General features: G+C 35.2%; 1 protein-coding gene across 1 annotated transcript in view; it reads right to left on the reverse strand.

Annotated features, from left to right (window-relative positions):
- LOC123703646 (nephrin-like) overlaps positions 1–21,365 on the reverse strand; it is a 78,382-nt gene that overhangs the window by 19,243 nt on the left and 37,774 nt on the right. Inside the window, exons 4-15 of the mRNA XM_045651724.1 lie at positions 16,084–16,197; positions 14,848–14,933; positions 14,372–14,485; positions 13,765–13,886; positions 12,113–12,170; positions 11,396–11,547; positions 6,653–6,797; positions 4,334–4,464; positions 3,511–3,664; positions 3,020–3,114; positions 1,562–1,631; positions 794–907 (exon numbers count right to left, since the gene is read on the reverse strand). Of these exons, the coding sequence (XP_045507680.1) occupies positions 794–907; positions 1,562–1,631; positions 3,020–3,114; positions 3,511–3,664; positions 4,334–4,464; positions 6,653–6,797; positions 11,396–11,547; positions 12,113–12,170; positions 13,765–13,886; positions 14,372–14,485; positions 14,848–14,933; positions 16,084–16,197 (1,355 nt within the window). The remainder of the gene's footprint in view (positions 1–793; positions 908–1,561; positions 1,632–3,019; positions 3,115–3,510; positions 3,665–4,333; positions 4,465–6,652; positions 6,798–11,395; positions 11,548–12,112; positions 12,171–13,764; positions 13,887–14,371; positions 14,486–14,847; positions 14,934–16,083; positions 16,198–21,365) is intronic.

Here is a 21,365-nt window from a genome sequence, read left to right on the forward strand (position 1 = left end):
TAATAGTACTTTCATGTAGGTATGATAAAACAGAAAAAAGGAGTAAAAATTTCATATTTAAATCTATATTTCCTAACTATTAACTGTAAATGCATGTGTGCACTGATTAAAACAATTAATATGCAAATTAAAAACATTGAAATAAAAACTATTCGTTCCAACAGAGAAAATCATCTCAATATTCCATCCACACCATCTTTAGTATTCAACAACGTAACCGTTTCTAAAATCTAGACTGACCTGAAATACTAAATTTCTAGAAAGTATAAATGATTTAAATAGTTAATTAACGCACTAACATGTAATTATAAGAAAATAATTGAAAAATAATAAAAAAAACATTGTTTCTTTGTTCGCATACTATATTTACTACTAGCTGAGCCGTGCGGTTTCAGCCGTAGGTAAAAGCAAGTAATTTACAGACAAGGCTCGATCTGGTACCGGTACATTACAATGCATAGATGTGACGTGGGTATACCCACATTATATTAACTACATTAAGTCGTCGTCTTAATACCCAACGGTATTAAGACGACTTGTTCAATGTTCATAAAACAACAAAGAATATTTTCTTATATTATAGCTTCAATAAGAGCTTCAATGATCATTCTTTGAACAGTTCGTAGAAAATGTAGGTTAGTCTGCCATTCCATTGAGTTGGTACCAGTACATTAAAATGTATAAAGTTTAATGTGGTATGTAATTCTATAAATGTAATGTGGGTATACCCATCCGTGTTCTGATGGGTATACCTAAATTTAAACTTAAACACTAAACTAACTATAATACTGACCGGCGGGCAGTATGTGGAACAGACAGGGCTCAGTCTGCCGACCCACTGAGTTGGTACCGGTACATTGTACCCAGCCGTATTCTGATGACGTATTCACTTTGTAGTGGTATGCATCTAGGGAAAAACATATACTTGTAACAAGAGTTCTTAGAAAATTGCTTAAATTAAATAAAGTAAATAAAGTTCATAAAGTTTGTTACACTTTAATAGGATTGGTCCTGGTACATTATACCAAAACGAACTTTGAGAATGTTCTCTTTTCATATGAACGTTTTTATACAACTTACACATTAGGAAGAAATAAAGAAGTGTGTTATATTTGCAAAGAAAACATATTTCGTTACCATTAAGCTTTTAAATACTATCATAGTATAATACTATGAATATTAATACTACTTCTAATACCTTTGGCACTGGAAAGGACATTTTTATACACCAAAAAATTCGCAGAATTTTGTGAACTATTGGAAAAGCAAATTAGTTTTTGTTGGCTAGCAATTTTCGTATACAATTTCCAGGATTTTGATTGATGTCCTTTTGATGTTAGACCTAATGGTTTTAGCTGAGCTAGAAAAGGTCTTTATATTTTTACGCGACTCTTCAAAAGAGAGTAATGTTTTTAGTGTTTATGTATACATGTGATTTCCTTCCCAAATGAGAGAATTTTGAATGCATAAGATGTGTAAGTAGCAGAAATGAAATATGGTTTATTTTATGTTTCTGAAAAAATATTTGTTAGCAAAAAATAATAATAAGATTAAAACTTACTTCCACTATTACTTGTTAATTCTCTTTCCGTATACGTAGAACTGTTGAACCACCAGCGAAATGATGAAGGCTAGAACAAAAACGTTTGTCATTATAACGTCAGAGTTTCTTCACTACATCGTATAAATTATAAAACAAAGTCCTTTTCTCCGTCCCTATGCATGCTTAAATCTTTAAAACTAAGCAACAGATTATGATGCTTTTTAATAGAGAGAGTGATTCAAGAGGAACGTTTAGGTATACAATTTATTAGGTTTTAGTCAACGCGGGCGAAGCCGCGGGCTACTATCTTTAGCAAGAAAAACTAAAACAACAACAGAAAAAATGCAACTCCATAGTTTCCTTAGCCTAACATTAACCTGAAAATAAATCTAAATAAAAGTTACAATACCATAAATGTACGTTTTTTAATAGTTTACGATTCACCTTGACCCAAGTGCGGTAAAGAACATTGAGATAAAGCTGAATTACGGGTGAGCGCTTATCGCTTAATTCGCACGCGAAATGTGACACAGTCGTTAACTGTATTTAGTACTTTTGTATGGGAATAAGAGGTGTAGACATGGTACCTACTGATAGATGGAATTTATGAAGGAATTGAAGAAAAAAAAATTTCGTAAAGGGTACAAATAATTTATTATTTGCACGTAAAGAAAAGTGAGGTTTATTTCTTAAATTCTCTTCCAGAAAGGAGAATCCAATAGATTTTCAAAAGGATCTATCCTTACTTCACTCAGTCAATACACTTATAATAAATTACGTAAAAAAAACAAGTAAGCAAGTTTCGACAAAGAACTGCATTAAATTTTTAAGGTACTTTTGAAAAACAGTTCACAGATAATATATGTAATGAATTATGAATTTTTACAAAATCAATGAATTTTAGGATAAATTATATTAAAATCTACGTTACAAAATCAATATATTTGACCCAAATGCATTAAGCTTCGATTTAACACGTATTAATTTGTGATCACGAATTTGAACTTTGCCCTACAAACTTATAGAGAAATTGGGAGGTATTGAGTATATCAGAACTTGTGAGATTAATTTTATATGAACTGAACTGATACTAGTTCCTTTGGGATGTAATATGAAGAAACTTGGTGTTGTAATAATTATAATAAATAATATAACATTAAAAAGATTAAAAAAAAAATTATGAGTGTATATGCGGGAAACGTCATTTTGACAGCTACAATTAAGACAGTGTTTTTAACAGTAATAGAAAAAAATATAAAAGAAGTCTGTTAACCTTCTTACATACTCGTACAGATAAATAAAAATAGAGGCAATTTTTTACTTAACAAAGATAATATGTTTTGTAGGTGTACAAATGTTACCTATTTGCCCAGAAGACAATTTACCATGACGCGAGTCACCTAAAATTGCATTTAATTGGTTATTTATCAATATTATAAAACAGGCAAATAGGTTTATAAATAAAATAATACTCACCATAGGATTAGCATCCACATCACACTGTATAGTGACAGTTTCGCCGCGAGCCGCTCGTAAAGCAGTACCGTCTTTTCGCGAACATACTGGACTGACTGTGAAAATATTTGTCTTTTTATATAAGAACAAACAGACACACCATCGCCTACTAAAATGTTCGAGCATCTTAAAACACTAATTGAATTTAACACTTTATTTCGTTGTAATAATGTTCAAAGTATTTCATTAACTCTGCCTATTAAGTTTAGGCAGACTTTTGCTTCAGACATTTTTTGAGCGTGATTGTAAGTCTGGTTATTTATTGTAGCAACGTCTATGTGTAATACGAAAAAATGTGTATTTGTTCGAAATAATATTTTTTTTTTGTTTCTTCACATAATTTTTGATCGTGTTTATCGTAGGTCAATGGATTAATGTGTGTAGGAAATTTTGAATTTTTTTTTTATAAACATCAATATTCCTGAAAATTTCAACTAATGTGTAAAACTCACATTTAACATCCAAATGCAGCGGTTCGCTAGTCCCTTCGCCCAGCGCATTTCTGGCCACACAGACATACGCGCCCGCACGCTGTCTGCTAACTCGCTGCAAAACTAGACTCTGCCGCGAGACTAGCACACCCCCGCTACCCTTTACTGTTACACCCTGAGCGAGGAATACTAAAGTTATAGAACACGTAGTAATAAATAATAATAATAAAATATGCCCCCCCAAAATAAATATTTCGGGACAATTTTCACACACGGCACGATCTGATCCCATACTAAGCTTTCGCTTGTGTTATGGAAACCAGATGGCTGATAAACATACATATATAATTTTAAATAAATACTTAAGATAATTAACACCCAGACACAGAGCAAACATGTGTTCATCACACAAATATTTGCCCCGGGTGGGAATCGAACCCACGACCTCTGGCTTGGAAGGCAGGGCCACTACCAACCAAGCCAACCGGCCAGTCATAGTAATAATGCATGTTATAATACGTTGTTACAGTGCACGTAATAATACGTATACTATTACAGCGATAATACGCAGCGTACGTAATTTTTTGTAGTTACAGTGTGCTTAATATTGTACAAATAGTTAGAGTGCACGTAATAATATGCAAAAAGTTACAGTTCACGTAACAATACGTAATTACAGTGCACATTATGATACGCAGACAGCTACAGTGTACGTAATAATACGCATACGATTTAAGTGCACGTAATAATAAACAAACAGTAAAAAATATAGAATAATTAATGTGTACTAATACAATCACAATTTTCAATGTACAGAAATAAATAACTTAAAAAAAATACTTACATTATAAGTGAAATATACATGATCGTGCGGCGGGTTCGCTCGCACACTGCACTCCAAATACACATCAGATCCTTCCATTATATTATCTGCGTCTAAGTTGGCACCGAGTTTTAGCTTTGGTATTGGCACATCTATAGAAAAAAGTTTTTGTGAGTGCGGGTAGTTTTATAAAAGATTTTTTCTTTTGATTTTTATGAAATAAATTATTACCTAGCTGTCTTCTTATTCTTAACGTACATCTTTTTCGTAAAGTAGTGGTTAATTTGGTAATGGCTTTTCTTTGGAATTTTATGAAATACATTGTGAACCAATTGTCTTCAAAATTCAATCATGCTACTAATCCTACTAATATTATGAATGCGAAAGTTTGTGAGGATGTGCGTGTGTGTTACTCTTTCACGCAAATACTACTGAACTGATTACAATGAAATTTAGCACACATATAGAAGGTAACTTGGATTAACACATAGGATAGGTTTCATCCCGTAAATCCCACTGGAACGGGATCTATGCGGGTATTTCTTTCAAACAGCGGGCATAGCCGCCGGCGGAAATCTAGTTTAACATAATATACAAAAAAAGGCTGATCATATCCGTATAAAACTTGGCACAGAGATAGATTTTAGTCTGTATTCGTACAAGTAATAGTGAACTAATAAACTTTGAAATCAGCAAGAACGCTGTATTTTTCAATAAAATTTTCTAAAACTCACTCAATAAAATGTAATCGAAGCAAGACAAAATAAAATGGATAAATATATGAATTATGTACTTAATAACAGCAAATACTATCGTTAAATCAAACACAATTAAATAACTTATAGACACAACAAATAACTGAAGCAAATATAATTTATCATATTATTATAATTTATGACAAGCAAAATAATACCACGAAAGGGGATTAGCTTCCAACAAAGAGATCATTTTCCTTTATATAAAAGCATCACAGCTATGAATAAATAAAGATAAACAATGAATATTTATTGTAGAATTTGTAGATCGAAATTAACTTCAAAATTATTGTAGTAAAATAACTATTTGTTACTGCATAATCTTTTGTCCTATACACTTTATTATTTTATCGTCGATGGACATATGGTGATTAGCCAAGAAGTAAATCTTGGAACATTTGTTCCAAAACATCGATCAGCGGTTGATGTGAAATGTAACTGACCAATACCCCACAAGGGGACGAGAATCTTAGATACTAATATTATAAAGCTGAAGAGTTTGTTTGTTTGAACGCGCTAATCTCGGGAACTACTGGTCCGATTTGAATAATTATTTCGGTGTTAGATAGCTCATATATCGAGGTAGGCTATAGGCTATATATCATCACGCTACGACCAACAGGAGTGGAGCCACGGGGGTGAAACCGCGCGGAGCGGCTAGTTCTTTGAAAATGAAGAAATCTGGGCATTTTAAAATACGAAATATTTGAGCATTACATGTTCAAATTTACAGAAAATTAACATCCCACTTCTAACATCACGATCTAGCAATTACATTATTTAAAATACGCATAAGTCTAGTTATATTTTAAACGAAACGACAAGCAAAACCATTATATTATCATGCTTATTAAACATATTACAACCGATTATTGAATTATAAATTTATTGACAAATAACACCTAGAAAACTATAAAAATCTCAAATCAAATTAAATGTAGTAGAGAGAAACCGTAAAATAAATTAAAAAATACCCCCATTTTACAACCGCACAGCATTTCATACTTTATTTATAGGCGCTTCGAAGCCGTCAAACGCACCGCTTTCACTCGAAAACAAAAGGACTAAATTGCGGGTATTTTGAAACTAGAAGTTGGAGTTTAGTGTTTTAGATAGTAGTGGAATATTTATTGTGAAGTACCTAATGGTAAAAAGTATTAGAGGGCTGTGTCCTTGCAAGAGAAATAAAAATAGGGTGATGATGATAATCATATGATACAGGGACATTCATTTTATGCATGTGCCAAATTTCATTCACATTTATTCAGTCATTTTTTATAACACATAATATTGCAGAAAAAATTTGCACTCCTCGTTTACGACTACCAAAACCTTTTTTAAGTTCTATTTAAAATTTAACGTTAGTCACGTTTTCAAAAGCAACACAATACTAGAATACAAACCTTATAAGGAATAATAAAAGCTCTTTCGCTAAATTATAGTCAATTTGTTTTTTCATTTTACTACCTTTGCGACCCGAACAGTCTTGGCTTCCGACACGAGTAACCAGTAGTATTTTTTTTTAATTCTTTCCATATTTTTTGTCACATTTTTTTTTTTATTTTTTGTCAAAATAAATACTCACGTTGTATATCCATTTGCCAGCCGTCCTCCCTGACTGAGTGTTTCAGATTTTGCTGAACAGATCTACAAGATATGACCCGCCCCGCATCTTCAACTGTTGGCACTATTGTAAGTATGCTGCTTGTTACGTTGCCGTCGGGGGATATCTAGGGAAATAAAGATTAAGTAAATATAAAATAATAAATAAATCTATACTAATATTATAAAGCTGAAGAGTTTCTTCAAACAAACAAACGCGTTAATCTCAGGAACTACTGGTCCGATTTGAAAAATTCTTTCGTCGTTAGATAGCCTATTTATCGAGGAAGGCTATATAATATCATCACGGTAAGACCAACAGGAGCGGAGCAATGCGGGTGAAACCGCGGAGCACAGCTAGTAAAACGAGAAGAATATTACAAAATTGTAGTAGATATTGCTATATAGTATGGAAATTGAAGAAAAACTCATAAAGTTTATGAGATCAACAGTAATCAAAATTACAAAGTTTTGGACAGGTATCACAAATTGCAGTTTGTACTGATGTATTGTAATAGGGCTAGGGCACTTAAAAGAGAGTTATATTTCCATCCAATCCAAGATAAACACCTACAACCTAGGTGTCTACGACAATCCAGGATATAGAATGTGTTGCTGCCTCTCTATTTTTGTAATTTCCATAAACTTTAACCTAAATTATTCTAAAGAAAAAAAAATAATACTATTTTTAGCACGGATAAAGTCGCGGCTATCAACTAGTCTATCTAATAATAGCCAAAGAACTCTTTACACAACTTCAGCAAAAAGGCCTTAACATACGTTCCAAGTACTATAATATAAACGCTAATGAAAATGGCGCTAGCAAATAATCTAGATTTGCAACTGGGTCAAGTTAGACCACTACTTAGACCGAGGTCGAGTTAAAAAAGCTAGATTTTAAATAAGACCCAAGAATTAATACAATGAAAATGTCGCTAATTTAACATTTCAATGAGGTCGGGTGGGCGTAGGAATGTAGCGCGGTTTTTAATATTTCGGAATATTCCAGAAGACATTACCAAGAAATGTATTTCCGAGAAACGGAAAATGAGAGTAACAGCAATAAAAGCTATTGTAAATAAAGATGGTAAATCTGGTGTTCCGTGACACGCGAATTCTTATTCTTCTTGCTTAATCTCACAAAAAACAACCGCGAAAATTTGCTACAAAGAACTTCATAATCTGAATTTTCTTCTTCTTTAATTTCAATTTTCTACTGCAGTTTACCGTGGGGTACCGTTTAATTTCAATTTTCTACTGCAGTTTACAGTTTACCGTGGGGTGCCGGTTTAAGAATAGCACTCCCCCATCTCCTCCCGTGGGTGTCGTAAGAGGCGACTAAGGGATACCTGATACCGGAACGGGCAGCAGCGTTCCGTGACTTACATGCACATCTACTGCGCTCGCCAACCCGCCTGCCAAGCGTGGCGAGTATTGGCATTAAATCCCCTCATGGATTGTACACCTTTAACCAGGCCCCTAGTACCCGGCAGCCCCGCTATTCCTGGCTACGGTAGCGGCTATGGTAACGGCGGGGCAAGGGGTGCTAAGAATCACCGGATGCGATCCGGCTACCACTCCCGACGACCCCTGGCCCTGGTAACATACAATGCACGCACATTGAGGACGGATGAAAAGATTGTTGAGCTGGAAGAAGAATTGAGCAAATTACGCTGGGATGTCATAGGGTTATCAGAAGTCCGAAGAGAGGGGGAGGACACGGTAACGTTGACGTCCGGTAATTTGTTCTTCTACCGGGAGGGCGACCAACAGTCCCAAGGTGGAATCGGGTTTATCGTCCACAAATCTCTCGTCAACAACATCGTAAGCATTGAGAGTGTGTCGAGCAGGGTTGCGTGCCTTATACTCAGAATATCTCAAAGATATTCGCTGAAGGTCATACAGGTTTACGCACCGACCTCGGCTCACTCCGATGAAGAAGTGGAGGTTATGTATGAGGACATAAGTAAGGCCATACATACCTCGAAAACACACTTCAATGTTGTGATGGGAGATTTCAACGCAAAGTTGGGCAAGAGAGGCGATGATGAGTTGAGAGTGGGACAATTTGGATTTGGACAACGCAATCCGAGGGGCCAGAGACTAGCAGACTTTCTGGAGAAGGAGGGTCTTTTTATGATGAATTCCTTCTTCCAGAAACCGATCCACAGGAAGTGGACCTGGCTCAGCCCCGACGGGAAGACAAAAAATGAGATAGACTTCATTATGACCACGAAAAGACAAATATTCAAAGATGTCTCCGTGATCCACAGGGTGAAAACCGGAAGCGATCACCGAATGGTACGAGGCATCTTGAATATCGATGTCAAACGTGAGAGATCTCGTCTGATGAAGTCTACGCTCCGTCCTTGCCATGAACAAATCCAAAATCCCGAAAGCTTTCAACTGGAACTGCAAAATCGCTTCGATTGCCTCGACAGTAGCGTTTCAGTGGACGATCTAAATAACAGGCTGGTAGAAACTATCCGCGCGGTTGGGTCCCACTTTAAAACCCGTAAAGTAAACCCGCAAAAACTCTCTGACCACACTCTGAAACTTATGGCAGACCGGCGCTCTATGCCACTGCGCACATCTGAAGATGCTAAGTCATATAGGCAGCTCAATAGACGGATATCTAAATCTCTGCGACACGACATTCGCTCCTTTAATGCTTCAAGCATTGAGGAAGCGATTAAGCGAAACCAAGGCTCGAAAGTGTTTGCAAGAGATATGTCTATTGGGCAGAGCCAGCTGACGAAGCTGAAGACAGACCGTGGCATAGTAGTGTCGGCCAAGTCAGAGGTATTAGGAGAGGTCGAGAGGTTCTACCGGCAGCTTTACACCTCAGTTGCCAAGCCTGTTAATAGTCCGGCGAAAGACCCAAGAGCCCGACTAACCCGACATTTCACCGAAGATATCCCGGACATCAGCCTGTACGAGATTAGGATAGCTCTGAAACAGCTTAAGAACAACAAGGCGCCGGGTGAGGACGGAATTACCTCTGAGCTACTGAGAGCGGGTGGAAAACCAATCCTCAGAATGCTCCAGAGGCTATTTAGTTCCGCCTTGCTCGAGGGCAAAACGCCTGAAGCATGGAGCAGGAGTGTGGTTGTTCTGTTCTTCAAAAAGGGAGATAAGACCCTATTGAAGAACTACAGACCGATATCACTCTTGAGTCATGTTTATAAGCTGTTTTCAAGGGTTATCACGAATCGTCTCGAACGCAGGTTAGATGACTTCCAGCCTCCCGAACAAGCCGGTTTCCGTAAAGGCTTTAGCACCATAGACCACATCCACACGCTGCGGCAAATTATACAGAAAACCGAGGAGTATAATTTGCCACTATGCTTAGCGTTCGTGGACTATGAAAAAGCCTTCGATTCGATCGAGACCTGGGCCGTATTAAGGTCTCTCCAGCGGTGCCGTATTGACTATCGGTACATCGAAGTATTGAGAAGCTTGTACGAACACGCCACAATGTCAGTCCGAGTACAAGATCAGTGCACAAAGGCAATCCCATTGCAGCGCGGTGTTAGACAAGGCGACGTGATCTCGCCCAAACTTTTTACCGCTGCTTTGGAAGATGCCTTCAAACTGTTGGAATGGAAAGGACTTGGCATCAATATTAACGGCGAGTACATATCTCATCTTCGTTTTGCCGATGATATCGTAGTCATGGCAGAATCCCTGGAAGACCTTAATGCAATGCTCGATGACCTCTACAGAGTTTCACAACAAGTGGGCCTTAGCATGAACATGGACAAGACGAAAATCATGTCGAATGTCCATGTTGTGCCCTCTCCAGTCTCTGTTGGAAACTCTACTCTCGAAGTTGTTGACGAATATGTCTACCTAGGACAAACCGTCCAATTAGGCAGGTCCAACTTCGGGAAAGAGGTCAATCGTCGAATCCGACTCGGATGGGCAGCGTTCGGGAAGTTACATAACATCTTTTCATCCAAAATCCCTCAGTGCCTGAAGACAAAAGTCTTCGAGCAATGTGTGTTGCCAGTGATGACATACGGTACAGAAACGTGGTCTCTAACCCAGGGCCTTGTGCACAAGCTCAGCGTCGCTCAACGTGCTATGGAAAGGGCTATGCTCGGAGTTTCCCTACGTGATCGAATCAGAAATGAGGAGATCCGTAGGAGAACCGGTGTCACCGACATAGCTCGCCGGATTAGCACGCTGAAGTGGCAATGGGCTGGGCATATAGCCCGCAGAACCGATGGCCGTTGGGGCAGAAAGGTTCTCGAATGGAGACCACGTACTGGGCGACGAAGCGTGGGACGACCACCCACAAGATGGACAGACGACCTGGTCCGAGTGGCAGGGAGCCGCTGGATGCAGGCCGCCGGTGATCGGTCGTGGTGGAAAACCCTGAGGGAGGCCTTTGTCCAGCAGTGGACGTCCCACGGCTGAAACGACGACGACGACGACTGCAGTTTACAACCTGGTTTGAACTTTGAAATAATACAAATAAAAACACATTTAATCGCAAGATTTTCTTCATTCTTTTAGCATTCAAATGCTTTATAAATGAAAACTTTTTAAAGAATAGAAAAATATCGACGGGATTTGAACCTGTGTCTTTTTGCCATTCCGAACATAAGCCGTAATGCCGTGGTATGGCAAAAAGACGCGCAGAAATATATTAAACCGGTTTTATTTTATAAAAAATATACAAACATATCTTCCCTTATTATTTAAAATACAATAAACTTACCTTCTCCCGTATAGTATGCAATCTCGTAGCCCCTTTCCACCAGGAAATAGTAGGATGTGGTCTGGCACCAACCGCTTGGCAGATAAGTTCGACTGCACGCCCCGCTACCAGTGGTCGAGCGCCGCCCACTATGCGTACCCAGAGGGGGTACACTAATAAATAGATAGAAAATTAAAATATTGAGAAAAAAAATCCTAAATATACCCACACATTGTAAAGATTCACTAGTAAAACTCAAAACTGAAAAACTACATTAAATATTCATAAAGAGAGTACTCTAATAATTTATATTTGGCAGAAATTTTGAGAAAATATTCATTCATAAAAGTGTCAAATAGTAGCGGGTAGATGAATATGATTAGTTGCTATGTAGGTCAATTCTAACGCATACCGCGCTACGAGAAGATGTGCGTGATACATATTAGCCAAATACTTATAGGTAGTAAAAAAAGGCTACACTAATTAATGCATAGATTTATGAATGAGATTTAGTCACATATAAAATAATATCTACTTTAATACAAATAAAATAATTATAAAAATAAATATGCTTCTATTAAAACTCGGGTATTATCAGCTACCCCGATAAAAACGTTTCGTTATTTACATCACTTGAACAATTACGAATACAATAAACCCAATTACAGAAAGAAAAGAAAACAAAGATATTTAATTACAAATGAAAAACTGTATAAATAATAAAACGAAATAACTCACAATTCATATCAATAGTGATGTTCTCTGAAAGCGGAGCTATCGACGGATCCGTGACAGCCTGGGGAATGAAACGTGTATATTACAATCGAGTTGATGAAAATTGTATTATTTTTGTATTCATATCTTCAACGTACTAAAGAAATTGGTTTTAGTTATTATCACTCAAGGATTGAATGTTTTGTAAATCCTAATCCTATTATCCTTCCTATTAATATTAAAAAGACGTGTGTCACTCGGAGACTGGGGCGGTTGCGCTATTGCATGCTATGCCTTCAAGCCACACCTCCGCCCGTCAGAGTGGGGAGCGTGAGGTTTTTCGTTACGCAATTTCTGGATTCGGTCCCTGCGCTCAAGGCCCGCGATAAAAGCTATGCACTAGCTTAATAAATGGGAAAGTTTGCGAGGATGGATGTGTATGTATGTTTGTTGTTATTTCACGCAAATACTACTGAAGCGATTAAAATGAAATTTAGCACACGTATAGAGGGTAACTTTATTTATATACAGGATTACAATATAACGTTTATAAAATATTTAGTATAAGTACATTGTCTAGAACTCACAAGTATTATTATCCCAGTATAATCGAGTGTTCAAATACTGAGCATAAAAGAGGGATTTAAAAGCGAATTTTCTTGGGATTTTCTACGGAGTGCGGAAGACAGGGATCCATTAAGTTGGTAGCATGCATCTTCCGATATCCGCTTTGAGATTAAAGGGATATAAGAGATCTATAGTTGTTGCATATTGCACAATAAAGAGACTTTTTTTTATATTATGTTGTGTGAAATAAATATCCTTAGTAAATTAATCTGCATAAAAGTCCGATGTCACAAAGATATTCGCGTTTTTATTTTAGTGTGATTTCGACTATTTGAGACATAATTTCGTTTGGGACTTTACTTCATGACTTAAATTATTATAGCACCCACTATCATATAGGTAATAAGTGTGAAAGATATGAGTAATTTTTTCTGTATTAACTCGTATCAGTATAAATTAAGTTTAAGACAAACTTTATTTAGTTCGGGACTTGTACTTATTTCGGGACATGCTTTATTTCATTCGGGACTTCACTTTGTGAATTTTATTTATTTAATAAAATTATTTTTACATTAATTACAACAGGCGTAAACATGCGGTACCTAATATGTGCATTGGGCACAAGTATTATTTCATTTGGGACTTTACTTATGTCTTGACTTTAAACCCACCTGGCAAGTAAGAGTAGCAGGATACAAATCTCGCTGTAGTGTGAAATAGATGACTGCTCTTTCTTATGAACTATAGTAATCTTCTGGTTTTGGGCACAAGTATTATTTCATTCGGGACTTTACCTATGTCTTGACTTTAAACCCACCTGGCAAGTAAGAGTAGCAGGATACAAATCTCGCTGTAGTGTGGAATAGATGACTGCTCTTTCTTATGAACTATAGTAATCTTCTGGTTTTGGGCACAAGTATTATTTCATTCGGGACTTTACCTATTTCTGGACTTTAAACCCACCTGGCACGTAAGATTAGCAGGATACAAATCTCGCTGTAGTGTGGAATAGATGACTGCTCTTTCTTATGAACTATAGTAATCTTCTGGTTTTGGGCACAAGTATTATTTCATTCGGGACTTTACCTATTTCTGGACTTTAAACCCACCTGGCACGTAAGAGTAGCAGGATACAAATCACGCTGTAGTGTGAAAGAGACGGATGCTCTCGATTCCGAGTTAGCGAGTAATGCATGTGATTGCCACCAGGAAACTCTTGCTGCTGGACGACCTACATAGAAAATATGTCGGAATTTCAATAGATATAATTCGTGTTTTTTAATTGAAGACATACCTATTATGAAGTTCATTGTTCACATAATGTGTGTACAAAATAACGAATATAATAGGATCAATGCATTAGGCCTTTGGTTTTTAAGCAGTTTATATTCTTGGCTACTACCAAAGTTAAAGATCTGGAGTATTGTGCGTATTTATCAAATGATAGTTTGATATTAAAATGTAATATACCTACCTACCTACTTATTTTAAAAGGAATTAAATAAATGAAAAATCATGAAGTTAAGATAATTATTTTCAATAAAATAATTTCGTTCCTGTGTATTTTATTTTAATATAAACAAGATAAAATATTCGAGTTAATGGAATTGGAATTTAAAAGGTAGATTCATAAATTAATTTCAACTGATCTGAAACTATTATATGCACACATTATTTTAACAAAGAATTCTCGAATAAATGAATGAATAAACTTACCACCAATAGCGACACAAGTTAAATTTACTCTCGTCCCTTCATCGAACGGTCCCATGGCCCCGCCACGGAATTCCTCCCCATCTTGATCTAGTATGACTAGCCGTTCCGGAGGTACTGATGGACAGATATTTAAATATTTAAAATTGTACGAAAAAAAACTGAAAACAAATAATTTACAATGTCCAGTAGATAACTTTAATATTATCGAAATGAGATGACGAAATATTTAATGCAGTAATTTTCAATAGATATTTTCACACGTGACTTCTCTAGCTAATTAAAAATGGGGCGTTTTTTGTACCGTATTCTTTGTTTTACATTTCATTTTTTCTAGTTTTTACGACTCCACAAATTTAATTTGTGTTCATCAAAATTCATCAATTATGTTTCAACGGCTTATGAGTAAAAACGGCCGAGTAAATTTTTAAATGTTTCTTTAAATTAAATATTTTCTAATAGTAGTAGTGTTTACTTACTTAACACAGTCAAGTTAAGCCTGGTGTTCTTGGTTGGTGATTTTATGAAGTCTACCCTGCATCTGTATTGTCCACTATCTTCAGGCCTGTGAAAAATAAATATTTCAGGACAATTTTTACACACGGCACGATCTGATCCTTTACTAAGCTTTCGCTTGTGTTGTGGAAACGAAACAGCTGATTAACATACATATGTAATCTATAAATATAAAAATGAAACCCGTTTCGTGTTGTCACGGCATCACGTGTGAACGGCTGAACCAATTTCGATAATTATTTTTTTATTATATTCCTTGAAGTACTAGGATGGTTCTTATGTAGATAAAACGTAAATATGTACCACGGGCGAAGCCGGGGCGGACCGCAAGTTTTAAATTAATACTACGACGTAGTATGTTTGTTTATGTTATTAGCAATTTTGTAGATATTGTACTCATAAGACAAGACTGTGTAAAACTCGATTTATTAATATTATTTTACAAATAAATCGCACTATAAATCAATTTTAAAAAATGATTTCTTCTACTACTTTTTAAAAGTTATGAACGTTTGTTAACAAACGATAATATTCATAAAATATTATGCTTTTACTCACATTCCCTATTGAATCAAATGCTTCGCCTACACGCTTAATAAATTTCAGTCAATTTAGTTAAGTAGTTGCGTATAAAACTGCAACAAAAACAAACTTTCGCATTTACTTTACCTACCTATTGAGACGTAGGTATAACAATAAATTTATATGTCATTTCTGAGTAGGTGGTATTTACTAATATCATCCCACTAGACACCCACTCAACGTTATTTATTTATTTTTCATTTATAAGTTTTATCCAAGTTTTTACGACTTCATCAAAAGTTTCTTAACTGTATTAACATAAAACGTATTATTTCGTGTGTATACGATTAAACTAACTTATGGCCGCGGCTGCGATCGTTAAACAAAAGTAGCTTTTGTATTTATTAGAACACATTTTATACTGTAATATATTTGTTCAGCTTTTGACTTGAACTACACTTTTTAATAAAGTTATATAATTAAGATAGGTAGGTACAATATTACTTTAATTATGAATTTTTACATGTTTTATTATTGAAATGTATTGAAAATCTGGACTTCTTGCTACCTGTATTAGGAGGACCTATTCCTATCATTGATATATAGGATAAACAGTATATTATTCAACAACTAGCTTTTAATATCTTAAATAATAATAAAGGAATGTCCTCAATTACCTTATTTTAGTTAATATCAATATTGCTGGTGTTGTGGTTGTCCGGAACGATGCTCTCGAGCCCAAGGTAGCAGGATCCGACCAGTGTGTGTCAATGCCGTCTCTTGTGTCCAAACTGTGTACAAAATATTTAAGGCGTTACCCGGCAATTTCGACTATGTTCAACCTCTATAAAGTCTGTTACAACATAAAGCACAATACCGAAAAAAATATATAAAATAGGATGGTCTTTGATCTTTAATTGCTCGCGAGGACTTTTTTCCAAAGTTAATAGATTTCTAGAAAAAAAATGTGCCGTGGTCATCGATTTTTCCGCAAATACTCTATAAACTTCGTAACCTGCTGACTTAGAGCTCTGAAAATTTTGTGTTTAATAAATTATCAGTTACACAACAGTCCCTGACGAGGATTTTTTGTTTCACTGATTAATATCTTTTTAAATACAAAATGCGAGGAAAAAAGAAGGTGCAGGGTGAGAGGTTTGAGATCCGTCAAGTATGCTCAAGGTTATTAGCGCATGTAAAAGCCTTAATTACATATTTAATTATTAAGCTATAGCATAGCTTCTATCGCGGGCCTTGAGCGCGGGGACCGAATCGAGAAATTCCGTAACGAAAAAACCTCACGCTTCCCACTCCGACGGGCAGAGGTGTGGCTTGAAAGCATAACATGCAATAGCTTTACCGCAGCAGTCCCCGAGTGCCACACGTCGTTTTTTATAGTTACTTGATAGGTATTTAAACAATTTATTTATTTTTCAGCATGGCGGTGTGGTAACAAACATTTGGAAGTTCCCTGTTATGTTAAATAAACCTGTAGTAGGGAAGTCCCCTCTTCCTATGCTAACAATACAAAATTTACTTAATCCAAAAAAGTCAATCGCCAAAAAATTCCTGTATTACTGTATTTATTCGCTTCCTAAGTGAAGTTAATATAATATCGTCCTTGGATCAAAAACAGACCTGGCAGAATATAGTGCTTGAAAGCAAATGGACCAGAGAAACAGATGTGAAGTAGGTATCGTGACATCATTTAGCATCGCACATAAAATGGTTCATTATTTATTTAAATTTGTTATAATCGAATCGAAAAGCACCCAAAGCAGCCATTAAGAAAATATAAACTATAAACACGGTTCAAAATATATCTATTGGAAAATATCACAATATGTCAAGCTATTTTATACGACATTCCAATTTAATACGAATATTTCCCTACCGTGATCTCATAACGTGAGATAGAAATCATCTCATAACCCTATTTCGACATTACAAACAGGCACTCAATTAAATTTATTTATCTAGCTATACAGTAAACAAGAGAGCAATTTTCTAAAGCAAACACCATTTACAATTACAGTCAATTTATTCTGTGAGATATACTGGCATCGTGAGTCATAACATTTATTCAGTACATAATGAAGTTACTCTGCGAAGCGTTTATTTGCATATGCATCGTTTTATATGACTTTCATTTAGTACAAATGTTTAAAAAGTTTGTTTTTGTGGACCTTTTAAGATAATTGTAGCATTGTTTGCATTTGTAAGTTTTTCGAATTCGAGGGAATGTCTCTTTGAAGGTGCTTTATGTCCGAGAGAAAATTGTTTTTTTTTTTACGATATTGTTTGGAAGGTTAAGGAAAAAGACTTTGTTTTGCCTTACCTTTAAAGGGCTGGTCGTATCATTTTATCGCATTAAAAAATATATAAAACGTATAATGCTTTTAGCGTTATAAGTTTATGTGAATATAATATTATATTTTACCTATATCCTAACACGATCCTAAGTCAATAAGTCAAAATGCCTGTTCAAATGATATACTGCATATGAGGCCTTTTGAAATTCCATCCCTGGAGTATCGTATCTTAGAAACTATGAAAGGTATCAAATGTTATATGGAAAAACAATTATTTACCAATACATATTATAATCTACTTTGCCGTATCCCATGAACTTCATACATTTCTTTATCTACTAGGTTGGCTGGTAGAGATTGCTGAACAGCATAAGGCCGCCTTTTGTAATGATAATGCCTTTTTGTAATATTTTTTTTTTTTTTAATTGTAATATTGTTATTTATTCCTTTTTCCTTTCTTGTTTATAAAGTGCAATAATTCTATTTGATTAAGTATGCCTTAAAACTAATTTGGAATAATTATTTGCTTTCGAATTAAGAATGTAGTTACCTACATATTCAAGTATATTGCATAAGGAAAATAAATGAATCGACTTTTCTATCAAGGGCTTACATTAATAAGTTTCATATCGGGATATACAAAAAGGCTAAGCCCCGCCTTTTACGTACATCTGATTACAATAATTAATCATAACTTCACATCTGTCTGTGAGTGTGATTTCGGGAACGCGTCTGACACTTTGAGAACGACAGGGCTGTCAGTTTTGGTTAATTATATTGATTATATATTTTAGTGTAAGTATAACGTAATTGAAAGAAGGAAGTTTTAGGAAGGCGGTATTAAGAATATTGGAGTATTTGCGTGCTGGTGGCTTATAACATAACTCAAAGGCTGTCAGTAGGTAATTAAAAATGAATTTTTCAGATATAGTATCGTACTAGGGTCACATGAAAAAAAACGACGTGTGGCACTCGGGGACTGCCGCGGTAAAGCTATTGCATGCTATGCCTTCAAGCCACACCTCTGCCCGTCGGAGTGGGGAGCGTGAGGTTTTTTCGTTACGGAATTTCTCGATTCGGTCCCCGCGCTCAAAGCCCGCGATAGAAGCTATGCAATAGCTTAAAAAATGCTAGTTGATTTCAAAGACATCAAGTACGCTCACGTAGATGTAAATAATATTACAATCAGATGTACGTAAAAAGCTAATCCATTTACTTACATTTTATTACAATAATTAATCATAAGTTCACATCTGTCTGTGAGTGTGATTTGGGGAACGCTTTGAGAACGACAGGGCTGTCACTTTTGCTTAATTATTTTGATTAAAGAGGGAAGCTGCAGGTGGAAAGCTTGTGTTAGTCAATTACGTAATTGAAAGAAACCAACAGGAAGACAAGGAATAATCTAACAGAATTGATATTAAATAAAACGTATAATATTTAGTAGACTGGCTAAATAATATAATTTCAATAACTAGCTATATACTAATTATGTATGTATGGTTAGGACTTTACCGATGTTGACAATGTATTTGATTTATTTGGCTTTCCTTACGACTTTACACTATTGAATGAAACGTGTTTACCAATGAAACGATACAATTAGTAAACTTATACGAACAAGAAGATTTACACGCTTATACTGACCAAGTTAACTTTGTAAGAACGTCCTACGGATCAATACTTTATTCGTTAACCGCAAACCCTCCTCTACACAATGAAAGCTGATTCAGATAAAATCTCCGATATGCTCCACACTTCTTACAAGATTAAGAGTCTTATAAAACAAAAGAAACTACTTCTTTGATAACTTAATAAATTATGTTCTTAGAAGTAATTTTATATGAGATGAGATATACGTTTCCTGTTATTTTATTCATCGTTACTATAATACTATGACTGAAATTAGTCTAATCATAAAATCTTATTACGAAAAACGAACAAAATATAAGTCAAAACAATTACAACAAATATATTAAAGTTATTGTCGCTTCTGTCCGCTCGCGAGAAACTCAAATATGGCTGTACCGATTTTCACCAATGGATATTCGCGGCTCTCGAGGTAGGTTTTTATATGATTATCATTTAATAAGTTTTAGACAACTCGCGCGAAGCCGCAGGTAAAAATCTAAGGTTTCTTATCAAACCAACATTAAAATAATATTAATATACAATTAATTCAAACGCGTAGCAACCCTAACACTGAGTGACATTCCCAGGATTAATGCGCAGTTAATGTCTCGAAGATTTTACGATTATAATAGGTGAGCCTGCGTCTGATGCCACGTTTGTTTTACAAAGGAATATTTATGGCTAATCTTTTGTTTATACTCACTATTAATTATTGTGCTTTTACTTGTATAAATGGTTTTGATGAAGTGCGATTCTATACACGTAGCTATAGTAGTTTTACTGCTAATACTGTAAGAAAACATACCCATCTATATCATTTCTTTTTATTTTAAAAATGTATCTTTCTATATTTTATCTAATCTATTTGCATTTGTTGTTGTCAAGTTAATAATATGAGCATGGTTCATAGCTTATAATTATAAAACAAAGTAGGATAAATATGGTCTATAATTAGTACATGGTAGAAACGAAATTTACAGAAGTACAAATAAAAAATAAAACCAAAAGAAACAATATATTAGGTTATCCAGTAACACCAAACGATATTGATCTATAGGCATAGCTTACGTGTCCTTAATAAAAACACTAGAAGCCTATTTATTGGATCGTCAAAGCATTGTTTAATATTATGTTACATTTTGTCACCAAAAGGTCGCTAAGGACCCTCAAGGCCTGAATGTAAAGGCTTTGACAATGTCCATTTTGCTTTGACACACATGATCGAGGGAAATAGGATAATCTGATAATTTTATTTGGGTAGAAACAATGTTACTTTTATTTTTATTTTTTTTATTTTTATTTTATTCATAAAAGGTACCTTACAGCTGTTGATAAGATAAATTATACTAATTACATATAAAAACGCCAATTACAAGGCACACCGATAATAGTAAAATTGTGTGACAAAAAACGGCAAATTACAAAGGTACCAGTTATAATTGTTTTCTTTTACTTTAACAAACTTAACTTAACTTTAACAAAAAATTCTTGATGAAACACAAAACATAAATGAATTAAATGTGACTTCTCGTGAACAAGCAATATCAACAATATAAGTATATAACATTAAAGCTGAGAAAAACAGAAATGAAATTGAGCCTGTTAAGGTAGGTGACAATGTGAGAGAATGAGTGGACGTGTAAATGAGTGTGTGTGTTAGGGTCTGCGTGTGTGTGTGTGTGTGTGTGTGTGCGTGTGTGTGAGTGTGTGTGTGTATTACTTATTTAAGTTATTTATAATCTGAAGAATTGCACTTTTAAATCTAGGGCGTGATAAACAAAATATATCAGCTGAGCAAAATTTATTATTATATACTTCAGGGAGTCTGAAATATGGAGAATTTTTAAGATAGTTTGTAGACGTTGACGGCACTAAGAACAAATTTTTTTGTCGAGTGCCTTGACTGGGAACCCGAAAATTTAAAGGATTCAAAATAGAGATACAGTCAAATTTGTTATTTAGAATATCAAACAAGAACATTACGTCGATTAGATCTCTTCTATCCGATAACGCAT

The sequence above is a fragment of the Colias croceus genome, chromosome 27 (genome assembly GCF_905220415.1).
Source record: "Colias croceus chromosome 27, ilColCroc2.1".
NCBI classification, from domain to species: domain Eukaryota; kingdom Metazoa; phylum Arthropoda; class Insecta; order Lepidoptera; family Pieridae; genus Colias; species Colias croceus.